The 25,974-nt window shown below is 41.3% G+C and overlaps 1 protein-coding gene across 1 annotated transcript; it reads left to right on the plus strand.

The window, feature by feature from the left end:
- Positions 1 to 25,531, plus strand: UGP2 (UDP-glucose pyrophosphorylase 2; the record flags this gene model as incomplete). The annotated part of the gene is made up of 11 exons (XM_081998625.1): positions 1 to 19; positions 749 to 814; positions 5,692 to 5,819; positions 6,391 to 6,498; positions 19,450 to 19,635; positions 21,095 to 21,228; positions 21,898 to 22,195; positions 23,279 to 23,476; positions 23,664 to 23,906; positions 24,344 to 24,448; positions 25,424 to 25,531. 11 exons carry the CDS (start codon positions 1 to 3, stop codon positions 25,529 to 25,531), a joined length of 1,593 nt encoding a protein of 530 aa, XP_081854751.1.
- Positions 25,532 to 25,974: the final 443 nt, after the last annotated feature.

Below are 25,974 nucleotides of genomic sequence, written 5' to 3' on the forward strand. Positions count from 1 at the left end.
ATGTCGTCTTTAGCGAAAGGTAAGCTGACGTGCTTCGTAATTTTTTTTTTTTTTTTTTTTTTTTTTTTACTTTTCAGCTGTGTATACATAGATCTCTGCTGTTTTGTTTTGTTTTGTTTTGTTTTTCTTTTCTTCTCTTCTTTCCAGCAGCCCGGTAGAGCGCAGGCAGTGGTAGGTACAGCGGCCCGATCGGCAGCCGAGTTGCGATGTGCAGGGGCTCCCTTCCTCAAAGCGTTATTCGTTATTTGGCAGCGGGGCCTCCGCCGGTTCTGCTCTGCTCGGTTCGCTTACCTCGGCGGGTCGCGGCTCTCTCCTGCGGTTACAGGCATACAGTGAAACCGTGCGGTTGTAGCGGCAGGGCTCCTACCCACGGCTGATGGACAGGCGCGGTCTGGAGTGTACAGGGGGATCTCGCAAACACAAATCCCCCCCTCTCTGCTAAGTTGGGGGAGGAAGAGGACTGAGGTCGAGGGTCCACATTTTTTTTTTCAGAGGCTTGCACGTATTTTGGCTTTTTTTGATCCCGATAGGCTCCAGCACTCTCCTTTGCTCTCTGCATGTGTGAGCATGTGTGTGTACGTGGTCTGAGTTTCAGATTCCTTTATTGCGAAACAGGGAACCAGCCCACAAGAGGTCATTTCAGGAAGAAAAATTACTTTGGTGCATTGCTGTGTCAGTTTTCTTTTCCTCCTTTCTGATATTCCTAATGGTGCATGTGTGCTTTCTGTAATGATATCTGTGCCTGCAGGTTTCCTGAACATAAATCCACGCAGGCCTATCAACAAATGTAACACTGCCTGTAGAAAGAACACAAGTAGGTCTTTTGCTGTACGAACTTGGATGCTGCAGGAGACTGAGGGCCTTCGCAGGCATTGGGAAATCACTGTCGCTCGCCCAGTGGGTGTCTGGGACTGTGCAACACTTGCTGTGTAAATGCATCAACTGTCTGCGAACGTCCCGTGGCACCTGGGTAAAACGCAGAGAGCCGTAAGGGGGAGAAGTGTTTCGGCTCAGCTGGCCTCTCTGAAAGTTATCAAGATAAGCCCCTTCTTGCTGTGAAATGCATCAAGAAAATACGTTCTGAATTGTTCTTTTTAAATGGAATTGGCTTATCTCAGCCTACTGCTGAAAGGAGCCATCTTGCAGGCAAGTGGTGTTATTTATGAAACTGAAAGGTAAAGAAACCTATGTAAAGATCATAACCAGTTTTAAAAATGTGACCAAGGATTTGACAATCCTAAAAGCTTTAAAAAAAAAAACTATCTACCATTGCAGTGCTCTTCTATCAAGCCAGTAGTACTAAATAAAATGTTGCCAATGTCAAGTGATATTTTTAGCGTGAGGATCAGCTGCTGGACTGAGAAATCCAGCTGTGTCTGACCGTAACATTTAAACTCTTGGTGTGCACAGCTGGCAAGTACGGCTTCCAGAGCCACAAGCTTCTGCGTTAGCTCAGGCTAACGTGCTTATCTGTTAAAGAGAGAGCGAGCGTATAGGTTTCACTTCACGTATGCTTCAGTCCAACATACGTTGACAAATTTTGCCTCTCGTAGTAGGAAAAGAAAAATGTTTGTAAAAGGCTGAGTGGGTATGTTCAGTTCTAAAAATGAAATGAAGTAATATTTATTAGTGTTGCGCATTATCGTGTGCGTATTTAAAGAGATTTTTGTCCTCGTCAGGGATAAAAATTGCCTTGAACTTTCAGCAGAGTTGGTGGAAGCTAAGGCATTCACTGTGCCCTCAGCAGAGTTCAAGGATAGAGCATTTAAAGTTCAGCTGCATGTTTTAACTTACTGGCCACCCTTCTTGATTTTTATTCAAGTAGTCTGGCTCCAAGGAGACCTAAATAATTTTCTGCTGTAGGTCTTTCTGTATACTTACTTGGATTGCAAAAGTAATTACAATTCATAACCCTCAGCTCAAAAGATTCACAATTTTTTCATAAGAGAAGGGACTTGACTTCTTGTTTGACTTGTCCCACAACTCCCTCCTGTGCTGGGTCCTTGTATACCGAGTACCAAGGCAGTGAAGTTCTCTTCTGAGTGAATTGATGAACAAAACTAATCAATCTTAACACATTCTCTGCTTTTAATGTAGAATGAGAGGTGGGACGGCAGAAAGGAAATACACACGGACCCCTAGGTAAGGGGTCCCTGCTGTTCTGTTTTTGTGCAGTTTACCTGAGGACATCTGTCTTTTATTTTGTTTCTAGTAGTGTAAGAATACCTCCTTTTTATTAGCTTGATCTGATTTATTGTATTTTGCATTTTCATATGTCAGTTACGTGTCATAAACCTGCAGATACTCTGCCACATGCTGTAGTTCATGCCGTGAGGGCAGGGGGCAGGTTAGCAGTGACAGCAGAGCCCAAAACCATGCTAGAAATAACAGTGGGGGCAGGAGGCTTTGCGTAAAACTCTCCACGCGTCAGACGGTGCCGCGAACTTGATTGAAGAGCTGTCCTTTCTCTGCTACTTGAGGAAGCACTTTCTGCTGAAGACGTTAAAATAAGATATCCTGGGTGGTCATTTTTGCAAAGCCCAGTGTTTTATGAAGCCTCAACTATTTAGTCATGCTCTTCTGTTCTGTGCTAATTTCCTGTGTGGGCTGGTCCCTCAAGAGTCTTCAACTACCTTATCCCACCCTTTTCAGATGAGTGTTCAAGAATACTGATCCCCTAAAAGTGGGCTTAGTCTGAAATGTGAGGCATTGGTTGCGAAATAGCTTGGAAGAGGCATTTCTGGTAAAAATAATTTGGGAGTTTACCCTTGGAAGTCTTTTCCTGCAATTTATCCAACACCTCTGCCTCCCATCTGATTTTTAGAGGCACAATAACTACTCTTCATTATAGCCTTAGGAAATTTTACTTGTGTGTAGGAAGTAACTGCTTTCAGATACACAGTTGCACTGGCGTTTCGGCTTCCTTGTTGCTGCTAGGGTGAAAAGGGAAATAAACCTTCACCCCGGCTCTTAAATTTAACAGTAGCTCATGTTAAAGGACTGCAGTTGTTTTTCTGCTAGCGATAGGCTGAGGTCTATAAAAACCAGCTTCTTGCCAAAAACTGAGGGGTAGCAAGATGGGAACAACTAGTGCCGAGATCGTTTATGTTTGGAGCAGATGCACCAATGCAGTTCTTGTGATCTTGCTTTGGAGAGCCTTTAGAGTGCCATAGATACCCATCCAGTCCAAATCCTGGTGGACATCTCTTAAGGTAAATGCTTAAAAGCCTCTGCCTTGTAATGGTACATTAAAAGCCAAAAAGCTTTGAGTTGCTGTTTGTCTTGGCTGCTTAGTTACAGTATTCAAATTCTCACGCATGCAGTATAGATACTTTTCCTACACCAGGCAAAACTCATGTTTTCATGGACTCCAGCCATGCCCTTTCTCTCTCCCCAAAATAATAATAGTACTAATAGCACTAATAATGCTCTCTCCAAGCAACTGTGCCCTGGCATGTTGAATCTGGATGAGACTGAGTGGTTGCAGTAGTTGTTGAATGGTCAATGTAAAGCCTAAGTACTCTCTGTTGCCAGTGAAGGGTGCAGCCGACTGTGCTGGTAGCTTTGACAGTCTGGGTTTTGGTGGGAAGTATCCCATCTAGCTGGCCGGTCTGCGTGCTTGACACTTGGTGTTTGGAAAAGGCAACAGGTTTGCTTTGCTTCTTTGTGAGGATGTTGGTGATCAACTGTGTTTAGCACTTGCTCATTAGGTTGTGGAAAATTTATAGTATTAGTTAAAAAAACCAACAAACTAGGACATTATCGCGCATTTACATTTACGATGCCTTTTTCTTTTGATTTGTTTGTGATGTTAGTTAATCTCTAAATGCTTTTATCTGGAAGATAGAAGTCTTTTGGCTAATATGAGCGAACAAGATTTTCCTACTTACTTGGCAGCCTGGGAAGGTTGCTAGCTGGCTCTGCCTTACTTAGCCTCAGTGTGCTTAACAGTGTGAATGACAGTCTCTGTTGAATACTTGATATTTGTCGAGTTTCTTGAGAGATGCGTTGCATCATATTGGGCGGTTCAAATGTTTTACCGGCTGATGAACTGTGAGAAATGGCCACTGTTGTTGCTGTAACAGAAGTCGTGTATTACAACATGTTGCAGGGAGGATTACAAACGTATGAAAGTATTTCCTAGCAGTTGTTTCTCTAGAAGTTTAAACAGTATTTCAGTATGCATCACCCCACAATGTGTGAATGAAAAGACAGTACTTGTAGCAGTTTGGTACGAAAGCATTAAGTCGGTATAGACCTCCTCATTTTTCTGTAGGAGGAGGTGCTTCCTAGTGAAGAGCTGTCTGTGTTTTTACATATTTGACCTGGAAAGATACGCCTAACAGGCTTTCAACTATTACCTGTTTTTACTACTAAATGGAGCGTTTCATTAAAAAAAGAACCTATTGTGCATTGTACTGTTCATCTTGAGCTGGCATTTCCCCTGTGTTGCACCACACACAGTATGTGCACTGCAGCACTTGTCTGTCTTTTTTTTTTTTTTTTTTTTTCCTCCCCTACCTGCAAAACAGTGCAGTCAGGAAAATGGCTTCTGTGGGCTTCAAAGCAAGGATTAGATACTGTCACTGAGTCTGAGGCTGTGGAATACTTTGCTTAAAAAAGTAAAATAAACCCAAAATTGTATTAAAATGGACTGCCTCTTGCTTTCCTAGATGTTCTCAATAGAAAAGCCTTTTAACGCCTGTTCTAAATAAGAAACTTTAAATGCAGGTTCCTCTTCTAAGAATATTTTCTGGCAGTATCACTCTGCTCACTTACAAAGTTTCCTCCTGTCCCTTTTTGCACTAGTATTCAGGGTGTTTCTAAAATCCAGCTATATTTGGCAATACATCACTCTCTGTGTTACAGAGAAGTGATTACTGAAGGGATTTGGCAGAAATTAAATTAACTGAGGTCTTTGGAGAACATACTCAGAATGTCTTTTGAGAACGCATTCGCTTCAAATGCTTTCTGTTGGAAAACAGTCATGTTATCTGCTGTTTCATTCCGCGATGTGGACTTTACTGTATAGAACACTTGTGTATTTATTCTTTTTCACGTTTCTGGAGCTTATCACTTTCAAAAGCAAAACAAATGCTGAAGTGAGAGACAGACTAATTTTCTAGGTTGCTTAGTAACTGAAATGCATGCTGTAGTGTGAAAATATTCATACAATAAAGTAAGGGAATACTTACTGGAACAAACTGAAGATCGTGTGAAAGTGCACTGTATATGTAATTAAAGCATATGTTTTTATTTGCTTGTGTAAACAGAAGGATACCCTCAATCACAATGTTCTACATAAAAGAATTTTTTTAGTGAAAAGGTTTTTCACACTTGTACTTGCTAAAGTATGTTGATGCAGGAGGATGTGAATTCTTTGGCTCTCTAGCAAAAAAGTGTACTGCTGGATTTTTGGACACCTTTTGAGATGGATCATTGGTCTTTGGGGACTTCTTTGAGTTTTGAGAGAAGGATGGTTGTTCTGTGTTCTGTGTCCCCAATATAAGGTCTATTCTCCAAGTTACTAAGAACAAAAAATTTAGGTTCCTGCAGTGCTAGCACAGTAATAACATAAGACTAGGTTATATGAGTTTATTAATTTTTAAAAGACAATTGAAAGCTATTTGTAGTCTAAATAAGCTAATTTTCTGTTTTTTCCTTTAACCCGTGTTTTTATTTTTATTTAAGATTTCAGCAAAGCAATGTCTCAAGCTGGCACTTCACAGTTTCAGGAAGTCATTCGACAAGAGCTGGAGTATTCAATGAAAGTAGAACTTGATAAGATACTTGCGACCGCACCTTCAAATGAGCTAGAGGTAAGGAGCGTGCTGTGGATGTAACTCAAAACATGAGAAATTAGATGCAGGAAATTGAGGCAAATATCATACAGGGAGAGAAATCACAGAATACTACGATCCTTATTTTTAGGACATGCTCTGATCCTGTGTGGAAGAGTAGCCTGGATACAACGTCAGCAGGAGACTTTCAGTTCCATATGAACTGGGTGACAGAGTTGTTATTAAGTGCTTAATCATCTTTAGTTATTAAAGGTTCTATGTAATCTTTAACGGATTACAGTAAGGGAGGGTAAAGCTGTTGTCCTAAAGATTGGGCCAATTTCTAATGGTTATGGTTTTGACTAAAGTCTTGTCTTTTAGCTATCCAAGTTGATTGGATTCTACCAATCTCTACTCTACATTGAATTTTAGTGGCAATTTAGCTTTTGGTACCTTTTAGAATTTTACGTAAATTTTAGCATGTGTCTACTTCCATGCTGATAAAATTACTCTTGTTAATAGATTGTACCTCAAGTTTGTAGAAGTGCTTCCATGATTGAATAGATGTGCCTTGAATACCAGCATTAACTAATGCATTTCTTCTTTGTAGCACGCTAAAAAGGACCTGGAAGGATTTAAGAAGTTATTTCATAGATTCCTACAAGAAAAGGGACCATCTGTGGATTGGGGGAAGATTCAGAGACCTCCAGAAGATTCTGTAAGTTGCGATGAAGTGACAGTCTGTAAGGAACACAAAACTGATAAATTGCTACTTGTAGCAAATGATGTAGTCACCCATAGCATGGATACAATTGCTGTGGTTCTGTAAAATCACGTAGGACAGCACTTTGGGCTCTAACTGAAAAGTAATTATTTATTGACATATGTTGTATGTGTTCTAGACCTTCAGATCCTGCTTAACATACATATCAAGTTCTTTGGTGTTATTTTGTTAGCTGTTCTTTGAGCAGGAGAACAAAATGGGACAGATGCCATCTTCCCATTTGGTACCTTCTTTGAAGTAAATGATAACTGGGGTTAGAGAGGAAGTAGGTAGGACCCTTGTTGATCCACTTTCCCTCTTGCCCATAAAAGAAGGTTGCACATCTCAAATGAGACTGTTTCCAGCAGCAATCCATTCTGCTAAATAATTTGAAAGGGACATATGGCAAGTGGGATGGGTTATATAGCTCATTTACCAACTTCTGTAATCTACAGCAGCTCAGTAAAAGTGAGGAATCTGAAACAAGTAGTTGACTGTGGGAGTTTTTTGAGTACAATATTCTAATATCATCTATGTTGTTGTAACTTATAACCTGCCACTTGAGGTGCTGCTGAAAAAGCACTAAATATTTTTTCAGCTCTGTGTAGTACTGAAATAAACACTTCCTATTAAACCTAACCTCATTTTATTGATTCATCTGTGGCCCTAGGCTGTCTTTCGACTCTTGCATAACTAACAGTGTAGTTGTGCTACGGATTCTTGCTTTTCTCAGTGTAGTGAACTTGGCGTATTGCAGGACTCCGGTGTCCTCACACATTTGTGATTTCTCTTGGCCTCTCTGGGGCGATTCAATCGAGGCTCTGTTTGCAAGTGAAAGGCAGGCTGTCCAGTTACTTCCAGAACAGATGCAGTGCTGCTTTCTAAAGTGTTGAAGAATGATGCTGTTTTAGAGCAAGTCTAGGGTTTTGCCAAGATTGAGTGTTTTCTTTTAACTTCAAAAACATGTGATGTCTCTCTTCTGTACTGCAACACTGAATGAAGTGTTGCTTTGGGGAGAAAAATCCGCCTTAACTTTTTTCAAGGTGAGAAATTGGAGTTGTAGATAAGATGACTTACAAGGAAGGCTGAAGAAAAGGGGGTTGCTTTTAGTCTAGAGGAGATGAGACTCTGGGGAGCGGTAAGTCTTTTAAATATGTAAAAAGGTCATTGCAACAATGAAAGGAATAAACTGTTCTCTGTCAAGATAAAACCTGGGATTAAATGACAGCAATTTGATGCGAGTGAATGGGCTGCTTTGTGGTGAGGGAGAGCTGTTGTGTATTTTTAGTCTTGCACACCTTCAGCAGAAAAACTTTCAAGTTCTGTAAAGGACTGAAAATGAGTGGGTATTGGGCGGGAAGCAAAAGTCAAACAGGAGGGTTATGATCAGACACTGAAATAGACTGATGGGACATTTGCAGGCAAGGCAAGCTGTTAAAAAAAAAAAGTTAGACGAAGGTCTAACTTAAGATCACAGAGGGCTGGAAGGAGGGCAAGATTAGAAAGAGGATCTCTCATCTTCCTTATGGCCTGCACTGGCTCATTCTCAACTGGGTCCCTTAGCTATGTAGCACCTTTTGACCAAAAGCCGGGGAGGGGGGGGAACCCGGAATGGTAAGACTCCTGCAAAATAGGGTGACTTTGGCTTAGGTGAGATGCATGCATGATCTTGGAGGGAATTTTGCTTCCTAGCACAAACTCCAATTCAAATAATCATACTTGATAAATGTCCCAGAAGAAAGTTAGTGAAAAATACCCACAAAGAAACATCCTTGCATACTTTCTTCACTTCATAATAAATATCTCTTTCTTTGGGATTCCTTGGATAAGTTGATAATTAGAGACTTCCTGATCTGACAGGAGGTGGGTTGAGTGCTTTTAAAAACTAAGAGCAAACTTAATGTTCTTGAGGTTTGGGTTTTTTTTGTTTCGGACCATGAGAATTCGATTTCCCTGCCAACCTCAAATGCTGCTTGTATTTATCCTGCCTCCACCACCTTTTTAATATGTCAGTTATGTAGGGGACATACCATGGAAAATGAAAGGTGTCTTACATGAAATGTTTTTCAGGTGACCTGCAGTTTAACTTCTGCCAAATTATTCTTTGCTGGGGGGTATAAGTTGTGGAATTATTAGATAAAAATTGATTTATTTAAGACCAGAATTCCAGAATTATCAGTGTAACTAGTATAGGTGAGAACAGTAGGAACTTTTAGAAGGGGTAAAGAGTGATAATTTTAGAAGGGCTTCAGAATAATGACTGCTGTACTGAGTTTTTTGGGATAGGTATCTGTCTGTGAATATGTGCACATTTCCTCTGTGTGCTTTTGTGCAGCTCTGGTTGAGTTTTTTCTTTTCCTAGCTATAAGAACTCATAGTGTATTCTCCTCCTGGACTTGTTAGAACAGCACAGAGAATGGTACACACAAGGCTTGTTTGGAAAGTTTGTGGGTAATCTTGCAAGTGATGTATAATTGCCCGTTCAGACAAACTTGTTTTATGAGGTGGTGGGGTGCTTGGCTGCTTTTGAGAATCTTGCACTACAAGTATCATGGCCTAGAAAGCAACGACCTACTCTCGCCAGTGTGAATTTATTTGCCTGTGATTGTTTTGGAGAATTGGTTTGCTGGTTGATCAGTCCAAAGCACTGAGAATTCTGGCATGTGTAATCTTCAGCTGATACCTAGTAGAGCATGAAATATCTGTTTAGGTATATATGTGCATGCGTGTATGTGTGTGTATCCATATTTATATAAAAAATAAAAGCACCCAAAAATGTGCCAACATTGGTTGTGGTTTTTTTCTTTCTTAACAGTTTAAAAAAGTTCATGAATAGTTTATTGCATTTATAGGCTTTGTCTTTTAATTTTCTATTTTACATGAGGTACTTCTGAGTTTCAGGTTAGGTGGGAAAGGTGTTTCAGGCTTTTGCCCAATGCCATGGGACTGTGCTATGCAGGAGCAGAACTTCTGATCAGCTTTCCATGGGTCATCTAATGTGTTATCCATTGTACTTGTTCTTTGAATGTAGTTTTTTTTCTTTCCTGAAGCATCTACTGACAAGTAAAGACTCCTGTCAGTAAATTGAAACAGAAACGATTGCTATGTAATATTTCTTAATTTTTTTCTGTAATGGGAGATTTCATCACTGACCTCCATGTTTTCAGTGTAACAACTAATACCGATGGGTAAGCAAATTGTTAGCTCCAGGCAAAGGTAACAGAAGATTGAACCCATTTCACACTATATTGGTAAACTTCTGACTTGTTTTTTCCTTCCAGATGCTTTGCTTCCATGTGTTCAAAGGCTTACAATGATAGCAGGCATAGTTAGGACCCATTACTGTTACAGTCTTCAGAGAAGAAAGTATACTTAGAGTGCTGGATGACAAGAGACGAGGTAAAAAATGTGGACATGGCAGAGCTAATTTAATCCTGTTGATGTAGATCGCAGTGATCTGTTTGAGTTGGAATCAATAGCAAAGTCCTGCTGGGAGGCCTCTGAGGGAACTGCAGTGATCAAGTTAACCTCAGAATAGCAATGCAAAACCTCTTGGGATGTAGAGAGAGCATCCAAAGAAAAGTGAGTGTGAAAGGAGCTTAGCTATTAGAGGGTTTGTGTCCTCAGTGGCTGGATTCTTGTCTGCAGCTCAAGCTGTCATCTCAATGAACTTTATCATGAAGGAAAAGAATGTCATGCTGTTACTCAAAAGCAAAATGTCTTCCTAATATTCAACTCTGGAAACAGGTTTTAAGGGTTCACTTGGTGCTATTTCTAAAACTGTCCCTTGGTGCTGAGTAAATATTTCCTTGTTGTTCTGAAAGTACATATTGACTAATATGGGTGTATTCCTTTCCAGTCTACCCATGATGACAGCCCTGATACTCATTTAATCTCTCTCTGACAAACTCTTCCAAACCTTCCTGCAGTAGGAGTATGCTTCTGAAATCTGTTAGTCAAACTACCAACATTGCCTCATGCAAACTGTTCTGAAAATCATTTCTGTGACAATGTCTGCAAAACCAAAAGAAGCTAGATACGTCATTTTAGAACAATCCCAAACCACAGTTTTGAGACATGTCTCAAATGAGTAACACTGTAGTCATGCGTCTGTAAGCCATGTCATTCCTGCCTGGTTTTATTCCTGAAGTATTTCCCCATCAGCACTTGCTTGTCAAGTCCACTGTTCCAAACCCTTAGAGCAAGAATTGATTTCTATTACTGTGGAGTACTTCTTGTGCTTGTGTATGCTTATAGGTGATGAGGTAGTTCTGCATATTAGTGCCTACACATGACTGGAACTGCTAGGTGATAGCACTGGCATCCAGCAGTCCTGATGCTGCAAGGATCCTGCTTGAATTTGAGTTCTTGACATTTGTTATTCTCCAAATTAAAGACCCTTCAAGATCCAAAGCTTCATTGCCAAGTTGTCATTTCCAAGGCCTGTGCCAAAAGAAACTGAGAAGTTTAGCAACGCTGAGTTATAAATTTTGTGTTGTAGCTAATGCAACACCTAATGAACTAAATCATTGATGGAGGGCCTGGATGGAACCATTAACCTCATCAGGATTTTACTCTGCGCTTTCTGCATAAGCTAGTTTCAGGCATGATAGTGAAGGCATAAAAAGGTAGTTGGCACTTTAGCAAAAGTTTTTGAGTCAGTCTGGCCCAGAATTTAGTGCCAGACTTTCTTCTTTTTGGAGGGCTATATTGTAAGTGATGCAAGAAGAAAGTAGGAGACTTGAAAGTTGAAATTTTTTTGGCTGTTCAGACAGCGTCTGAACATTGTGGAGTATGACTTGTATTCCACCCAACTAAAGCTTAAACCTAGATGTTTTAAATCCGTTTGCAATCTCATATGGAGTGATATTGACCTTAGAGTGGATGGGAAGTGATGGCAGGGAGTGAGCATCCAGTCACGTTTCTCTCACAAACTGTACCCAGCACAGAGTGTAAATCTCTGCAGATCCTGGTGGTAGTGAATTGTTCATTAACCTTTCTGATGTACCTTCAGTACATTAAAATTGGTGTTTATCATCTCTTTGCTAATGAGAAGAACAGTTGTTTTTCAAGGTGTCTACCCAGCCTGAACACAATCTCTGTTGTTGACAAAACCAGCAAGATTCTGCTTTTTGCACACTTCTATTCCTGAAAAGTTCAAGGAACATTGGAATGAAGTTCCCGTTTATGTCCTCTGTGAAATGGCAGCACTGTGTTTTTTTGAGGGAGCAGTCTTATATTGACAGCAATGTAGCTACCCTGAACCTTCAGTAACTAATTTCAGTGTTAACCTTTGGGAGGTAAGGGTCTGTGGGTACAGGGATCATAAGGATCAGTGTAGTTACAGAGTAAAAAAAGTGCGTAGTAGTTTGGGCAGCCATCTCCTCAGATAAGAACTGAGAGAATGTGTGCATGTTTGTTAATGCTTCTCAGTGTGCACTTGGATATCTGCCATCAGTTCTTACATTCATGGCCCCTTGTGTTGTATCAGCTCCCTGCATTTCTGAGAAATCCATGCTGGTAATTTTCAGGATCTTTTACCTTCTATAGTTTGTTCAGATGCATCCTGCAACACTGAAATGCTGTATCCATGTCCTGCCTCTCTCATTTATTCTGCATGTTTCCTTTTGAAAATACAGCAGAATAAATGAACTGTGGATAGAATAAACTATGAACAGATGGTATTCCCGAACAGGTATGCATTTGGAATAAGAGAGGGATTGCACTAGATCAAGAAAGCTTCAGTTCTGTTTGATTTTTGCATTTTAACGTTCTGCAAACCTGCTTATATCAAAGATCCTTGCATAGTATCTGGAAGATTGCTAAAGGATTTTCTTATATGTAGTCATCTTTTTAATAGAAAGGAAGGCTAAAAGAAAGGAAAGGGATGCATGAGATGCAGAGGACTTTGTCCTCCTGCATGAAAATAATTTTACCTCAAGCTTATAGAATGTGCCTCTGTTATTCTTGTTCTGGCATTGCCATAGCTGTTGTAGGGTAGTGCTTAAGGTCTAAATTCTCTTTGTGAGAGCTTGGCATGACGGGTGTAAATGGTACAGTTTCCAGTTGGAACCAGAATAGTGCAAGTCTTTGTATCCTTCCTTTCTCCATCCTTCCCCAGCTTTCACTTAGCAATAAATCTCAAATGAAAAAAGTCCCGTTCTGTTAAAGGTTCCTTTGACTTGTTCTATCCTCTGGATCTGCAATGAGTAGATGGCCACATCTGACATGCTAACCTGTTGCTGCAGCTCAGCTTGAAGCTGTGGTTTTGATCCAGGTGTTAACTGGCCTCTGTGACCACCACATTTTCTTCCTCACACCTGCTTAATTCCTAACAGCCTCAGAAAATGTTCATGGCAGTGAGTGTGCATGGCACTGTAATACCAATGCAGCAACCATCCTGCTCTGGACTGCCTGAGGCAATGATCTGTGGGAACAGATGAAGTCATCTTATTTGCTACACGGTCCTGTTAGGGAGCATTGAAGTCTTCACACAGAAATGTACGGTGGATGCTGTTTTAAAAGATGACTTTCTGGTAGATACAGCCAGTGCTGCTGCCCTGGCTTTGGTATGTGTTATTTCAGTCGTGCTGATGTGCTGTTGCATGAACAGAGACATCTGGGGAGGCTAAGGCATCGCTGACGCAAAGACCAGTCTAGCATGTGCCTCTTTTCGGTTGCAGAACTGCTTGCTGATAACTAATTGCTAGAGCTGTTGTTGCTGCTGTCTTTGTGCAGTGTTTTGCTTAGGTCAGTTGCTTCTGTTTTATGGAGGGCATGCCATGCAGGAACTTTGGGTTTATTGGTGACAAGCTCCATAAACCTCCATTGTTTAGTGATATTTTTAGGTCAGCTGTAGCTGATTGGCAGTCCCTTGAGGCATGGTTACATGAGCGATGAAGTTTTTATTTGTTTGTTGTGAAGATTGCCATACAAGCTTCACTTTGAGCAGACTTCATAATCTGGCCTTTTTGTCCAACTAAGGAAGAGTACTGTATGTATAATCTGTTTTCTTACTTCCCCATACCCAAAACAGCTGACTTCTGTAGTACTTATTTACTGTAATCTCTTAATATTTTTGAGAGCGCCTTCTCTAATTCAAAGAGCAAGCTTGTGCGTGTACACACAGCACATGCATATATGGTAAGCCCTGTGTGTGTATGTTCTGTTTGTGTGTCCTCCCCCCAACCCCCCAAATATTAGTCTCCTAGTTCTTTGCATCTTGCTTCCTGGAAGAAATAAGCTTCTCAGCTAAGTTATAAATAAAACAACTCTGCAGACTTGAAAGCTTTCTCTGTCTTAATTTAGCTGAATAACTCTATTGCCAGTCATAAGTTTCCTGATGAAGGGCCGTAGTGTTCCTCTGTAACATAAAGTGCTTGTGTGGGCAATCTGAAATGGTCCTTTTTGAGATCGGTAGATGTGAGTATTTAGGAAGTGGCTTCAACACGATATTTATCTAGGTTGCTACAGCTGCCCCAACTTAGTAACCTTCTCATCCTGGTATTCTTTCAACAGTTTATGATGTGGCAGAATTGCACTGGAAACCAGGATAGATACAAGTGACAAGTATTAGTAGCTTAGTAAACTTTGCATGATGTGAACGCAGCTCAGGGCCATGGAGGGCAAGCTCCGCTTTCAGAGGAGGAAGAACGGTATTTGAGAATGCCTAGAGAAATGTAGTCTCCTGCCATCACTAGATGGAGAAGAGCCAGGAGGGGTATTTCCTTCAGACCTCACAGGTGGATAGGTCCAGTTTCGTACCTTACAGCTAGTCTTCCTTACTAAGCTGCTGTTGTTGATTGGACTTTTCTGGTCATCCTCCTCCACCACTTCTGGTCAGGGGGAGGAAAGAATACAAGCCCTGTAGAAGTGCTTGGTCCTGATTCTATTCCCTCTTCACCCCTTTAAGGAGCAGGAAACATCGAGGCCAGTGTGTTGTGCATCTTTGATGCTGAGAACATGCAACTTGAAAAACAAGGAAATCAATAGCTACTGGTTTGTTTCAAGATGTTTTACATCTTCCCCATGTAACAATACAACTTCATATGAGTGCAGATGTTGCTGTTTAATTAGCAAAAGTCTGAGTACACTTAAACTTTTTAAAAATAATTTGTGGGTTGTTTAGACTTTATGAATGAATCCTCTGCGTTAAAAAGAGGCACAACAACAGATTGCTGCCTAAACACCCAAACACGCTCATTTTGTAGATCTCCTGGGATGCTGAGCTCCCAACTTTACAGGCACAAACCCAAATAACAAAAAAATAAATCTCTTAAAAGCATTACCTCAGAGAGAACTAAGGGCAGATGCTGCTGGAGGAGCTTGTGGTTAGGAACTGGTGCCTGCTCTCCATGGTGCAGCACTGCGGAGCATGGCAGAGCAGGCTTGGCATGGGGCAGACCTGGAGCCAGATCTCACCACAGCCCTGTGTTATGGTTTAACCCCAGCCAGCAGCCAAGCACCACCCAGCTGCCTGCTCACTCCCCGCTGGTGGGGTGGAGGAGAGAATCAGAAGAGTAAAAGGGAGAAAACTCGTGGCTTGAGAGAAAGACAGTTTAATAAATAAAGCAATAGCTGCGCACACAAGCAAAGCAAAACAAGGCATTCATTCACTACTTTGCGTCGGCAGGCAGGTGTTCAGGAAGGAAAGCTGGGCTCCATCACGAGTAACGGTTACTTGGGAAGACAAACGCCATTACTCCGAATGTCCCCCCGCTTCCTTCTTCTTTCCCTGGTTTTATGTACTGAGCATGATGTCGTAAGGTCTGGAATATCCCTTCGGTCAGTTGGGATCAGCTGTCCCGGCTGTGTCCCTTCCCAGCTTCTTGTGCACCCCCAGCCTACTTGCTGGCAGGCCCACATGAGAAGCTAAACAGTCCTTGACTGCTTAGCAACAACTAAAAACATCCTTGAATTATCAACACTGTTTTCAGCATAAATCAAAAACAGCCCCATACCAGCTACTATGAAGAAAATTAACTCTATCCCAGGCAAAACCAGCACATGCTGCCAGGCTGTTTCCTTCAAGGAAGGTTAGGCATCGAGGCTGCACCATGGTGGGGCTTTTATCCCGGAGCTCTGTCACACCTGAACTGCTCTGGACCCACGTTTGGCTGCTCCCAATTTTGCTTATGCTGGGTTATGCATCTTTGAAGCCTTTGCTGATGTAGGACTGTGGAGATGCTTCCAAAATGCTGCTGTTAATTTAAAATATGGGGAGGAATGTTTTGATAAGATGTACTGGGTTTTTTTACATTTGTGTTACTGGGCATACCTGTTCTGCAAAGCCTCATGCCCGAGCTCTGTAATAGAGTTTTGTACCGGAAAAGGCAATTTGGCTTTGTGTTTTATTTCCTGTTATTTCAGGTCTGGTATAGGGTGTTTTGTCCCTCTGCCCTGGGACTCCATTCATTTCTAGCTTCCACCTTCTTCCCTCTTACCAACCTCAGGTGTCTCTTGCCTTTCTTATTTCAACCTTCTGTCATCTTTGGATGATGCAATTGAGCAGAATTTATAACCTGGAGGCAGGAAGCTGCGCCAGGTTTTGGGGTAGAAAAGTGAGAGTGGAGAAAGGCTGCAGTTGGTCAGAGACCATAACCAGGAAATGTGGGAGAGAGCACAGAGAGAGAAAAAAGCAAGGCAAAAATGGACAAATATTTCCCTTCTGCTCACAATATTTCAAACCCTGCTTGTGTTTCTTGGAGTAATATATAGCACAATCCCATTATCCCTAGGCACTGTGTGACTAATTGTAAAGATGTGTTTGTGATTAGAACAGTTGTTTAATTTCTTGATACTGCTAGATAAAGAACCTTTTTGCCTAGCATTCTAGGGTGCTCTCACACCCTCACATGAGAAAGCTGGAATGGGAAGACTTCACCATATTGCTTCCCTAGCAAAGTGGTCCAACTAAGATACCTTTCAGTAACATATTTGGTCTATAATAGGGATTTGCATAAATTATTCACAACAAGTTGTGAAGTTATCAGTTAAGCCATGCATTTAAAGCTGTCAGCCTTTTTAATGAAGGGATCTTGGAGACCTGTTTTTAACCAGCTAGTTAACAAGGAAGGAGCCTGATTTTAATTCTCAGTTCAAGGTAGTAAAATCCAGAGAAATCATTCTGATTTAGTATACTTTTTACATGGGTCACTTGAGTGAATTGTTGTCACGTTATTGTCTAAGTGTTGTGTTTTATTTCATAATCTTATGATACAAAGGTGAAACTGAGACACTGTCTGTCAAACTGCTTGAGACCCCCCTGAAATCTTGTTTGAAACATCTGAGATGTGTGAATCAAGTTGTGGTGATGTAGGTGAATTTCCAGGGAATTTAGTTCTGGTTGTCCGAAGGTTAGCATTCGAGTTAAAGCCTTGGCTGGCAAATTTCCACTCCCTTGTCTGTTATTGATCCATGCAGATTTTACTGACAAATCTGTGTGCTTGTCAATGACTGAAATGGCATGTTGTTTCTGTGGCTAACATTCTCTGAGATTAAATGGGAAATAGCATGCCAACATCACCTGTTTTGTTTAATCAGTTAATTCCTTTCTCTAGGGAGACCTTATTATTAGCAGATGACTGTGGCAGTGGTTGTGTAACTGCTTGCTGCTTGAGCCATGATAAATCCACGTTCTAGCCTACTGAAAGAGTGAGATAAAAAAAATTAACTACCATGTCTGCAACTGTGGCTTAGCTTAAATACATAAGGTTTTCCTTTTCATTCTTACTTTTACAAGCTAAATTGTATTTACCTTGAATGCGATGATAACTTTATGTTTAGGATTATCTGTGCATTACTCCTGAAGCCCCTTAGCTGCATACACTGCCTTGGGGTTTTTTGGCATAGGGGACTTCTCCTGCTTTTGAAACATGGAGAAGTACAGGTAAGTCTGAACTTACTTGGTAGGTAGGAATGCAAGAGCTTGGTTAAGAGCATGTAGGTATAAACATTTCTACCTTTAATGTGTTGGTTAAATCTTAGTACAGAGTCACAAGCAAGTCTGGATGTTACCTCTTCTCCTGGGAACAGTATAGTCTGTTGGTACCTGAACACTCAGTACCTGCTAGAAACAAGCAGTGAGGTTCCTGGCATTTTTGCAGAATGTAGCTTTTAAAAATTGCATTAAGAGAAAGTAATTACTAGGCTTACCCGTCAAGCCTCATTATTTTAGGTGCATGTCTTTGTTTTGATGGGTACATATCATAAAAGTATCAAAATTTTTCTTGTTCCCCACTAACACTGCCCACTGAACCAAAAATTAAGTCACAACATTGACATATATTTTTAATGTTCAACAGCTAGAGTGTTTCAACAAGGAATCTGGTGCTATTCTTAATGTTTTCATATGAGTTAAAAACATTTTAGTGAGAAAGTAGGGCTTTCAAGTTAAGTTAATCACTTGCTTTTTTGGAGTACGTATCTTAGGCATTGGGAAACTTTTCTAAACAGAGTGAGTTTAAGCAGTTACGTCGAGATGTTCTTCCTGGGCCAGTTTCCACTGTTTGAGTAATCGGAGTTTAGTTAGTCATTATGCTGTAACTTGTGGAGTGATCTTATCTTTAAATATGTATCATAAGCTTTCCAGATCCTGCATAAGGCAGAATTTCCTTAATGTGAGGGATCTGCTCTAATCTGCTGCTTGTGGCGTACTGGAATGCTGGAATTGCGCAAACTCTCCTCTCTGCCCCCACACATCTGAGTAAGAAATATGACTCTTATTCCAGTGCAATGCGAATTTCCATTTGAACCCCAGCCTGACTTGCCCAAAGCAAACACAGTTCTGAAAACTGCTCTGTATGTATTTGTTTTTGTAAATCAGCTGTGGATTTCACACACCTCTTATCAGAACTAAAATAATTTTCTTGCTGCTAGAATACACACAGCAGTGAAACACTAAGGCTTTTCTTCTTCAAAAGAAAATCTCTAGAAGGGCAGGCTAAAAGGTAATTGTATTGATTTTGCCCTAACAGTTGTGGCATGATACCTACCGTTGCATTGTTACCTTTGTTTCTTTGACTTAGGTGCTTTGGATTAGGGTGCAAGCAATGCCTAATGCAAGGCACACTGTCACTACAAGCCTGATTTTGGTCTCCATCACTAGCCCCAAATGTAGCTCATACTCTGTTTTTTAAACCTGTAGGATATAGCTGTCACCAAGGTAGAAGACTTTCTGCAAGGTTTAATGTGAGCTGGATGAACACATCCTGAAAATAGCAGGATAAGAACTAGGAACTTTCTTCCACTTCGTAGCATGGTATTGGGAGAGATGAATTATTACATTGGACTAGTAGTTGGAATAAAAATTTGTTTAGACTGAGTGCAAGAACCAACCTTTTGCCAAGAATGTTGCCTCTGACAACCTCAGAGCAAAGTATCAAAAAAGGTTCACTGCGATTTTAAGCTGTTCAGGGAAGAGAAGTTTGGTGTCCTGCATGCAGGGCCTGTGTTCTGAAATTGTGCCCTGACTGGAGGGGATCATCTTACTGGGGAAGTGAGTTAGATGGCTCACAAGGAGACCCCCTCTCCTCGCAGGACAAGAGGAGGGTTGTGGTACGCGGCATAGCTGCCCTGATTTTTTCCTTACCCCTCTTCACTGTCAAGTCAGTTCCCCCTGCCTGGAAGAGCAGAGAGAGACATCTTTTCATCTGGGTGAAGCTTTGTGACCGGTGTCACAGTCTGTAGAACTTCTCGACAAAAGAGGTTATTGTAGTAACAAATTGGGTTATTTGTATTGTGACAAATCAGATTATTGTAGACTCATTTTGCAAATGTTCTTTACTGTCATAAATCATATCAATAAATGTGGGTATTATTGCCAAATTTTAAGTTTTGAAGGTTTTTAGGAGAAAGTAATTTCCTTCCAAATATCTGACTGCTGGGGTTTTTTGTTTCTTTTTACAGATCCAGCCCTATGAGAAGATAAAGGCCAGAGGTCTGCCCGATAACATTGCTTCTGTCTTGAACAAGCTGGTGGTTGTGAAACTAAATGGCGGCTTGGGCACAAGCATGGGTTGTAAAGGCCCAAAAAGTCTTATCGGGGTGCGGAACGAGAACACTTTCTTGGATCTGACAGTTCAGCAGATTGAGGTAACTTTTGATGGGCTTTTCTTTCTTTCTTTCTTTCTTTTTCTTTCTCCTGTATGACCCTTTAAGAGAGATCACAGTCCTTGCCAAAAGGAAGAGGAGAGGGAAATGAGGTCTGGTCACAGTGCTAGTGGTGACGCAGAGAATTGCTTTGGAAAGAATAGGCAGGAAAGGGACGGAGCAATCGGCGATTGAACTCCGTTCACTCCACACACGTTATCACAAGTGTAATTCAGCCTGTGCACACCACGGCAGACAGTGGTGATTGTGTCCAGAAACATGAGCAATCAAATTGTAGAGCTGGCCTGGCATGGCTAGCTCCTGGGCTTGTTTCCGACTCCTCCAGGTGCAAGTTTAAGTTTAACTTTTTAATAGCCTTTTTTATGTGCATTAAGAACAAAGCTCTTCACAAGCAGCTCCAAGTTCCGTGTCGCATTAAAACTCTCATGCTGGAAGTGATTGCTGGCATTTTCCTCTGAAGAAAGAAAAGTAAAGAAAATAACAGCTGCGGGTGTTAGAAGAGGGCATTCCAGCATATGTTTTTAATGCAGAATATTCCTGTTATGGCAGATAATTAAGATGGTCATTAGAGTAGGAAAGCGAGTGTGCCTGTTCCATAGTTTCTAGAGCTCCAACAATTCTTGCCTCCGTGTGGTGTTTGTTTGGAGTGACTCTTCCGTGTATGTTAGACAGTTCTATAGCAGACTTAAGTTTATAGACAACTAATGCAGTCCTAACCCTTTGGTGGTGTGGGCGCTTTCTCGAAAGGGTCATTGTGGAAGTCTCTGACTCCACCAGAGGGTAATGATCCCAAACACTCCCCAGCAGAGGAGGGCAATTAGATACCCAAAACATAAAACTCACTGAAGTATCTTTTTTTTCTGCACACTCTATTTTTGGTGGAATGCTGCCATGTTTGCTGATTTTTGCCTTTACTGTGCTGTGCACATGGAAATGGTCTTGCGTATTTCGGCTCTATTCTATAGATTCCCAAATAATTAACATGGTGGCATTTCATTCATTATGTACTTTTGATACTATTGTCCATCTTGTAGCCTGCCAAGAAGGCTCAAAAGTGCTTCTGTGCAGAGAAGGTTTTGAAACTTCACCCTGGCAGACTTTGATAATTTGAGGGAGAACATGCCTTTTGTAATCAAAAGTAGCCTAAAATTTAAAATAATCATTTTGTGGTGTCCTGCTTTTCAAATTTCAAATCTCGATGCAGGTTTAAAAAAAAAGATTAGTTATATGTTAATTGCTGTGGGCCTTATCTTCACTACTTACAAGGATTTGTTTTCCTTTACCTGATTTATTATCTTTTCTGTCAGCATAAGCGCATCTCTCATCTCATGCATTTATTATTTCCAGTCTGTTTTAATTAATTTCTTTCTCCCAAATTCTTAAGTGTCAGGAGTTAAAGCTAATAATACACACTGAATTTACCATTTCTTTCCCATCTCAGCATTTAAACAAATCCTACAACACTGATGTTCCTCTTGTTCTCATGAATTCCTTCAACACTGATGACGACACAAAGAAAATCTTGCAGAAATACAGTCACAGCCGTGTGAAGATATATACTTTTAATCAAAGCAGGTATCAAAAACTTCTCCACTTGGGGTGAAAGGAAAAACTAGTTTGCATTTCTCCATATTCCAAATGGTGTGGGTTTTTAGTTTGAGATGCTGAGGTAGCAATAGAGTCTTCTGTACCCATGTTCAGTCTCTATTTTGGGCCTCTTGAAAGACTGAAACATCAGGGTGTTAAAGCAGAGTTCACGGCAATGTGTTAAAATTAGGGAGAGGAGTGCCTGGGGGACGCAGTTTCGAAGAAGCGTATGGATAATGGTGCACTGGATGCTGGCCACTTGATTCCTGCATTTGCTTTTAGGGTACCTGGGCTCTGGAGGGAAAACAGAACATGGCTTCCTTATCAAGAACAAAGTCTAATCTAAAGTGGCTGACGATGTCGGAGGCGTGCTTGGTGTGCTCTGAACCTGCATGTCAGAGGAAAGCTGTATTACAGCGTGGTCTGAAAACTGTGGCTTTAAATCCTTGAATGAGAGACTGCATTCTGTAGCTTCTCAGTGATAGTTCAGTATTCGGATGGGTCTTTCAATTCAGAGTACTTGCACTAATCTAGAAAGCATACCTTCAAAAGCTGTATGAAAAAGCCCATGTAGTTGCACCTTTACTATTGTATTTTGGTTTTCTTTATGCTAGTCCGACATGGGTGAGAACTTAACAAAGCCCATTGTCTTCCCAGATATCCTAGAATTAACAAGGAAACTCTGCTGCCAATAGCCAAGGATGTATCTTACTCAGGAGAGAATACGGAGTGCTGGTATCCCCCAGGGCACGGAGATATCTACGCCAGTTTCTATAACTCTGGTCTGCTGGATAACCTTATCGGAGAGGGGAAGGAATATATTTTTGTATCCAATATAGATAACTTGGGTGCCACTGTGGACCTTTACATTCTTAACCATCTTATGAACCCACCCAATGGAAAACGCTGTGAATTTGTCATGGAAGTAACAAACAAAACCAGGGCGGATGTGAAGGTAAGAGGAGGTAGTTGTGCAAGTCTGTCCAAACGCTTGGCATGCTGGTGAAAATCTCAGCCTCTTGTCTCTTCTGCATGCATGAATTCAGACATACATTTAATCTTATAGCTATTTTAGGCACCATTTAACACATCAGCTGTGATCTAATTTGAGCTGCACAAAATCAGCAAGTTTATGAAGTTCTAATTCATGGAACAAATTGGATCTAAGTTCTGGGCAACCAGGAGATAAGGACAGCCTAGGCTTGACTGAAAACGCCAATGATTTCTGCGGGTTGCAGGTCACAAACCCGTACCTTCTCCAAAGTGTCACTTACTTATGCAGGGGAGATGCTTGGGGATGGTTAAAGCAGAGCTCTGAGGCGTGGGATATAGCAGTTGGTTGTATCTCTACTGACTGAAAAGTGCCTAAGCCACTTAATCAGCTGTCGAGGTGTGCATTGCACAGCTGAGCTTGGTGTGGCTGCCGGTCTGCTCCGGCCCTGAACGCTCCATTTTGTACAAAGTCCAGGTTTGACAGCTTGTCAGATGTTTATCAAATATTTTTAGCGTGTGGTAATTTTGTCATGTAACTGTACTTTGCCTCTATTCTTTTAAATATGAGCATAGGGAGGAAATGTGATTTTCTCTGTATTCATTAGATACTAAGAAAGCTCTGACTTACTCCTATAAAACCCCAGAAATGCACTATAAGAATACAGTCCGGGTTACTGAAGTACCACTTGTTTCTCCAGTAAGTGCCACAAATACAGAACTACTAGATTTAATTTATGTTTTTGCTCTGTAACCTAGCAAAGCACTGCTGAAGGTGATTTTTGACAACAGCAGCACTTGCAAAAGATTCTCAACGTTCATTAAAATAATTAACTGTCTGGCAGTGCTGAAACATGATCGTTTGACAGTTCTGACTGTACTTTAAACATACTCTATAATTAGTAACCTGGTAGCTGAACACAAGCAACATGTTTTCTCTGAGGTTCAACTTTAAATGCCAACAAAGCAGTGCATCCGTCTGGGGTGAGGAGGGGGTTCTCTGGCATCTCATGAACAGGACTTAAAACTTCTTCTTTGACCCTTGCAGGGTGGCACGCTCACGCAATACGAAAACAAGCTGAGGCTGGTGGAGATAGCTCAGGTCCCAAAAGCACATGTGGATGAGTTCAAGTCCGTGTCAAAATTCAAAATATTCAATACCAACAATTTATGGATTGCGCTCTCAGCGATTAAAAGGCTGCAAGAGAAAAACGCTATTGACATGGAGATCATTGTTAACCCAAAGGTAATCAGCTAGGAAGATTTTAGAGGAAATGGACTCAAAAGAACTGTTTGTTTCTAGGTAACTAAACGGACTGCTGCCTTCAAAAAGGAGCCAGTCTGTCAGTAACTGCAGAGCTCTGACTTGCACTCATCTCTAGTTCTGAGTGCCATTACCTGCTGGTTGTGTTTATGTGAGTTTTCTCTTCCAGACTCTGGATGGAGGCTTGAATGTTATCCAGTTGGAGACCGCAGTTGGTGCTGCTATTAAGAGTTTTGAGAACTCGCTGGGGATAAACGTACCTCGTAGTCGTTTTCTGCCTGTTAAGACCACGTCAGATCTCTTGCTTGTGATGTCTAATTTGTACAGCCTTAATGCTGGATCTCTAACGATGAGCGAGAAGCGTGAATTTCCAACAGTGCCTCTTGTCAAACTGGGAAGTTCTTTCACAAAGGTAAACTCCTATAATTATTGCTATGGACTGTATTTTTATTCAAAGAGATAAAACCAAACTATAAATGAGATAAAAGTGAGGTTTACTTTATCTACCTCTGCCCACCTGGGCATTCCCTTTTACTCTTCGTAAAGAACTGTTAGAATACAAACTATTTAACATGTGCACATAATGTCGTACTGCTGTTTTATGCTGTCTGTTGAGGAAACGGAAGGTGAATCAGGTTGTGTGTGCTCTCTAAAGCTCTGCCCTTAGTACTTCTCAAAGTTATCACTGAAGAAATGACAATACCACGTTGCTTTCAAAGTAGCAACCCTTACATTGTCAGATGTAGATTCTAGAAAGGTCCCTGAAGGTAGTTCTTAAGAAGCTCCCACACTTATCTTAATCCACAAACCAATTTTTAAACTGAATCTGTTCTTTCCTCTCTCCAAAAGGTTCAAGATTACCTGCGGAGGTTTGAAAGTATTCCAGATATGCTGGAGCTGGATCATCTCACGGTTTCAGGTGATGTTACATTCGGGAAGAATGTTTCATTAAAGGTGAGTGTGTAATTGGGTTGCTTCTACAATAAATGTGACTGATCTCTGCTCCTTGGTAATTGATCCTGCTGAAGTCAGTGCCTTTATGCCCAGTCCACGGAAGCACTCCTAGGAATTAAGTAACTAACTGGTACAAGGATTGCAGAGGCCAAGACTGAACAGTGACCCCTGTGAAGGAGTGTTACCGCTACAGCTGCTTCTCTGTATAGTCGCCGTGAGAGATGAGGTTTATCTATGCGCCCTGAAAACACCACAGACCTCATGGCTCTGCGTTCAAAGGAATGCTTACGTCTTTGTCCCTTAGCTCTACAAGGCACATACCACCTCCCCTCCCAGGCTGGTGTTACAGCCACAGGCACCTTCTCATCAGTTTGGGGTTCTTGATTTATTTAGTAAATGTTGAAGCTGAGCCAGTTAGTTTCTCTCTTGAGTTCTTCCTCTGGATCTGGCCAGTCCTAGCAGAGCATTGCCCGTCGTCTAGGGCAGTTTAGCTGCTGACACACATCAGTGCAAGGTTGGGACTGGCTTAGGCTGTTAGCAGACTGCAGGCTCACATGCATGTGTCTGTTCCCAGCCCTTTCTGTGTATTTATTTATTTGCCTTACAGATATAATGGTGAGCTGTGCCATGACATACTGATGTGGGTGACTTTTTTCCACCTAAAAGCAAGCAGACATGATAGGAGTGCTTACAGCAAGCATGTAGCTTCAAAGAAGGCATCAACCCTGCTTGTAAGCTGATAGTATCTAGTATGCTGGTAATTACAATGTTTCCAGTATTGCTTGTTTAAAACCTTTGTTGTGGGGAAGGAAAAAAGTCTATGCAGGAACAGTACAACTGGATGCCTCCAGGCTCTAGCTGTGTTACCACTGACACCTACCTGGTCCTCCAGACAACGCTACTCTAGCTCCTTCTAAGTCAGTCAACAGTTAATACAAAGTTTCTAATCACTTGTTTTCTTTTCTGTAAATCCAGGGAACAGTTATCATCATTGCAAACCATGGCGACAGAATTGACATCCCAGCTGGAGCCCTGCTAGAGAACAAAATCGTATCTGGCAATCTTCGGATCCTGGACCACTGAGTCAGTGAAAGGGCACGGTCGGTTCTATAGGCTGCTGGGCTAAACCAGCCTCGTAACGGAAGAACCTTTTAAGCATTAGAAATATAAGTACAGAGAGGGCCTATGCTTTGTCCATCTTCACAGTACCCTGCAGTATTAATTTAATTAATTTCTCTTGCTTATCTTTTTAAGCAGACACATAGCGCAATGGATGCGCGTAAGTGATGCTTCAGTCCTTAAAGAGATTCTGTAACTCAGTTAATATAACCTTGAAGTGCAATACTGTTTGTCTTGCGGTTAAGATGGACAGATCTTCTTTGATAAGAAGTTAGAGGCTCGCCTCTAACATTTAGTAGTTTTGAATTGCTTGTAACTGCAGAAATAAAGCTGTGAAGCGATACACATGGGACAACAGAGTTAGCTACTCCTGGGACTTTTTATGAAGTATAAGTGGCAGGCACAGT

Source organism: Phaethon aethereus (assembly GCF_964289735.1).
Source record: "Phaethon aethereus genome assembly, chromosome: 3".
NCBI classification, from domain to species: domain Eukaryota; kingdom Metazoa; phylum Chordata; class Aves; order Phaethontiformes; family Phaethontidae; genus Phaethon; species Phaethon aethereus.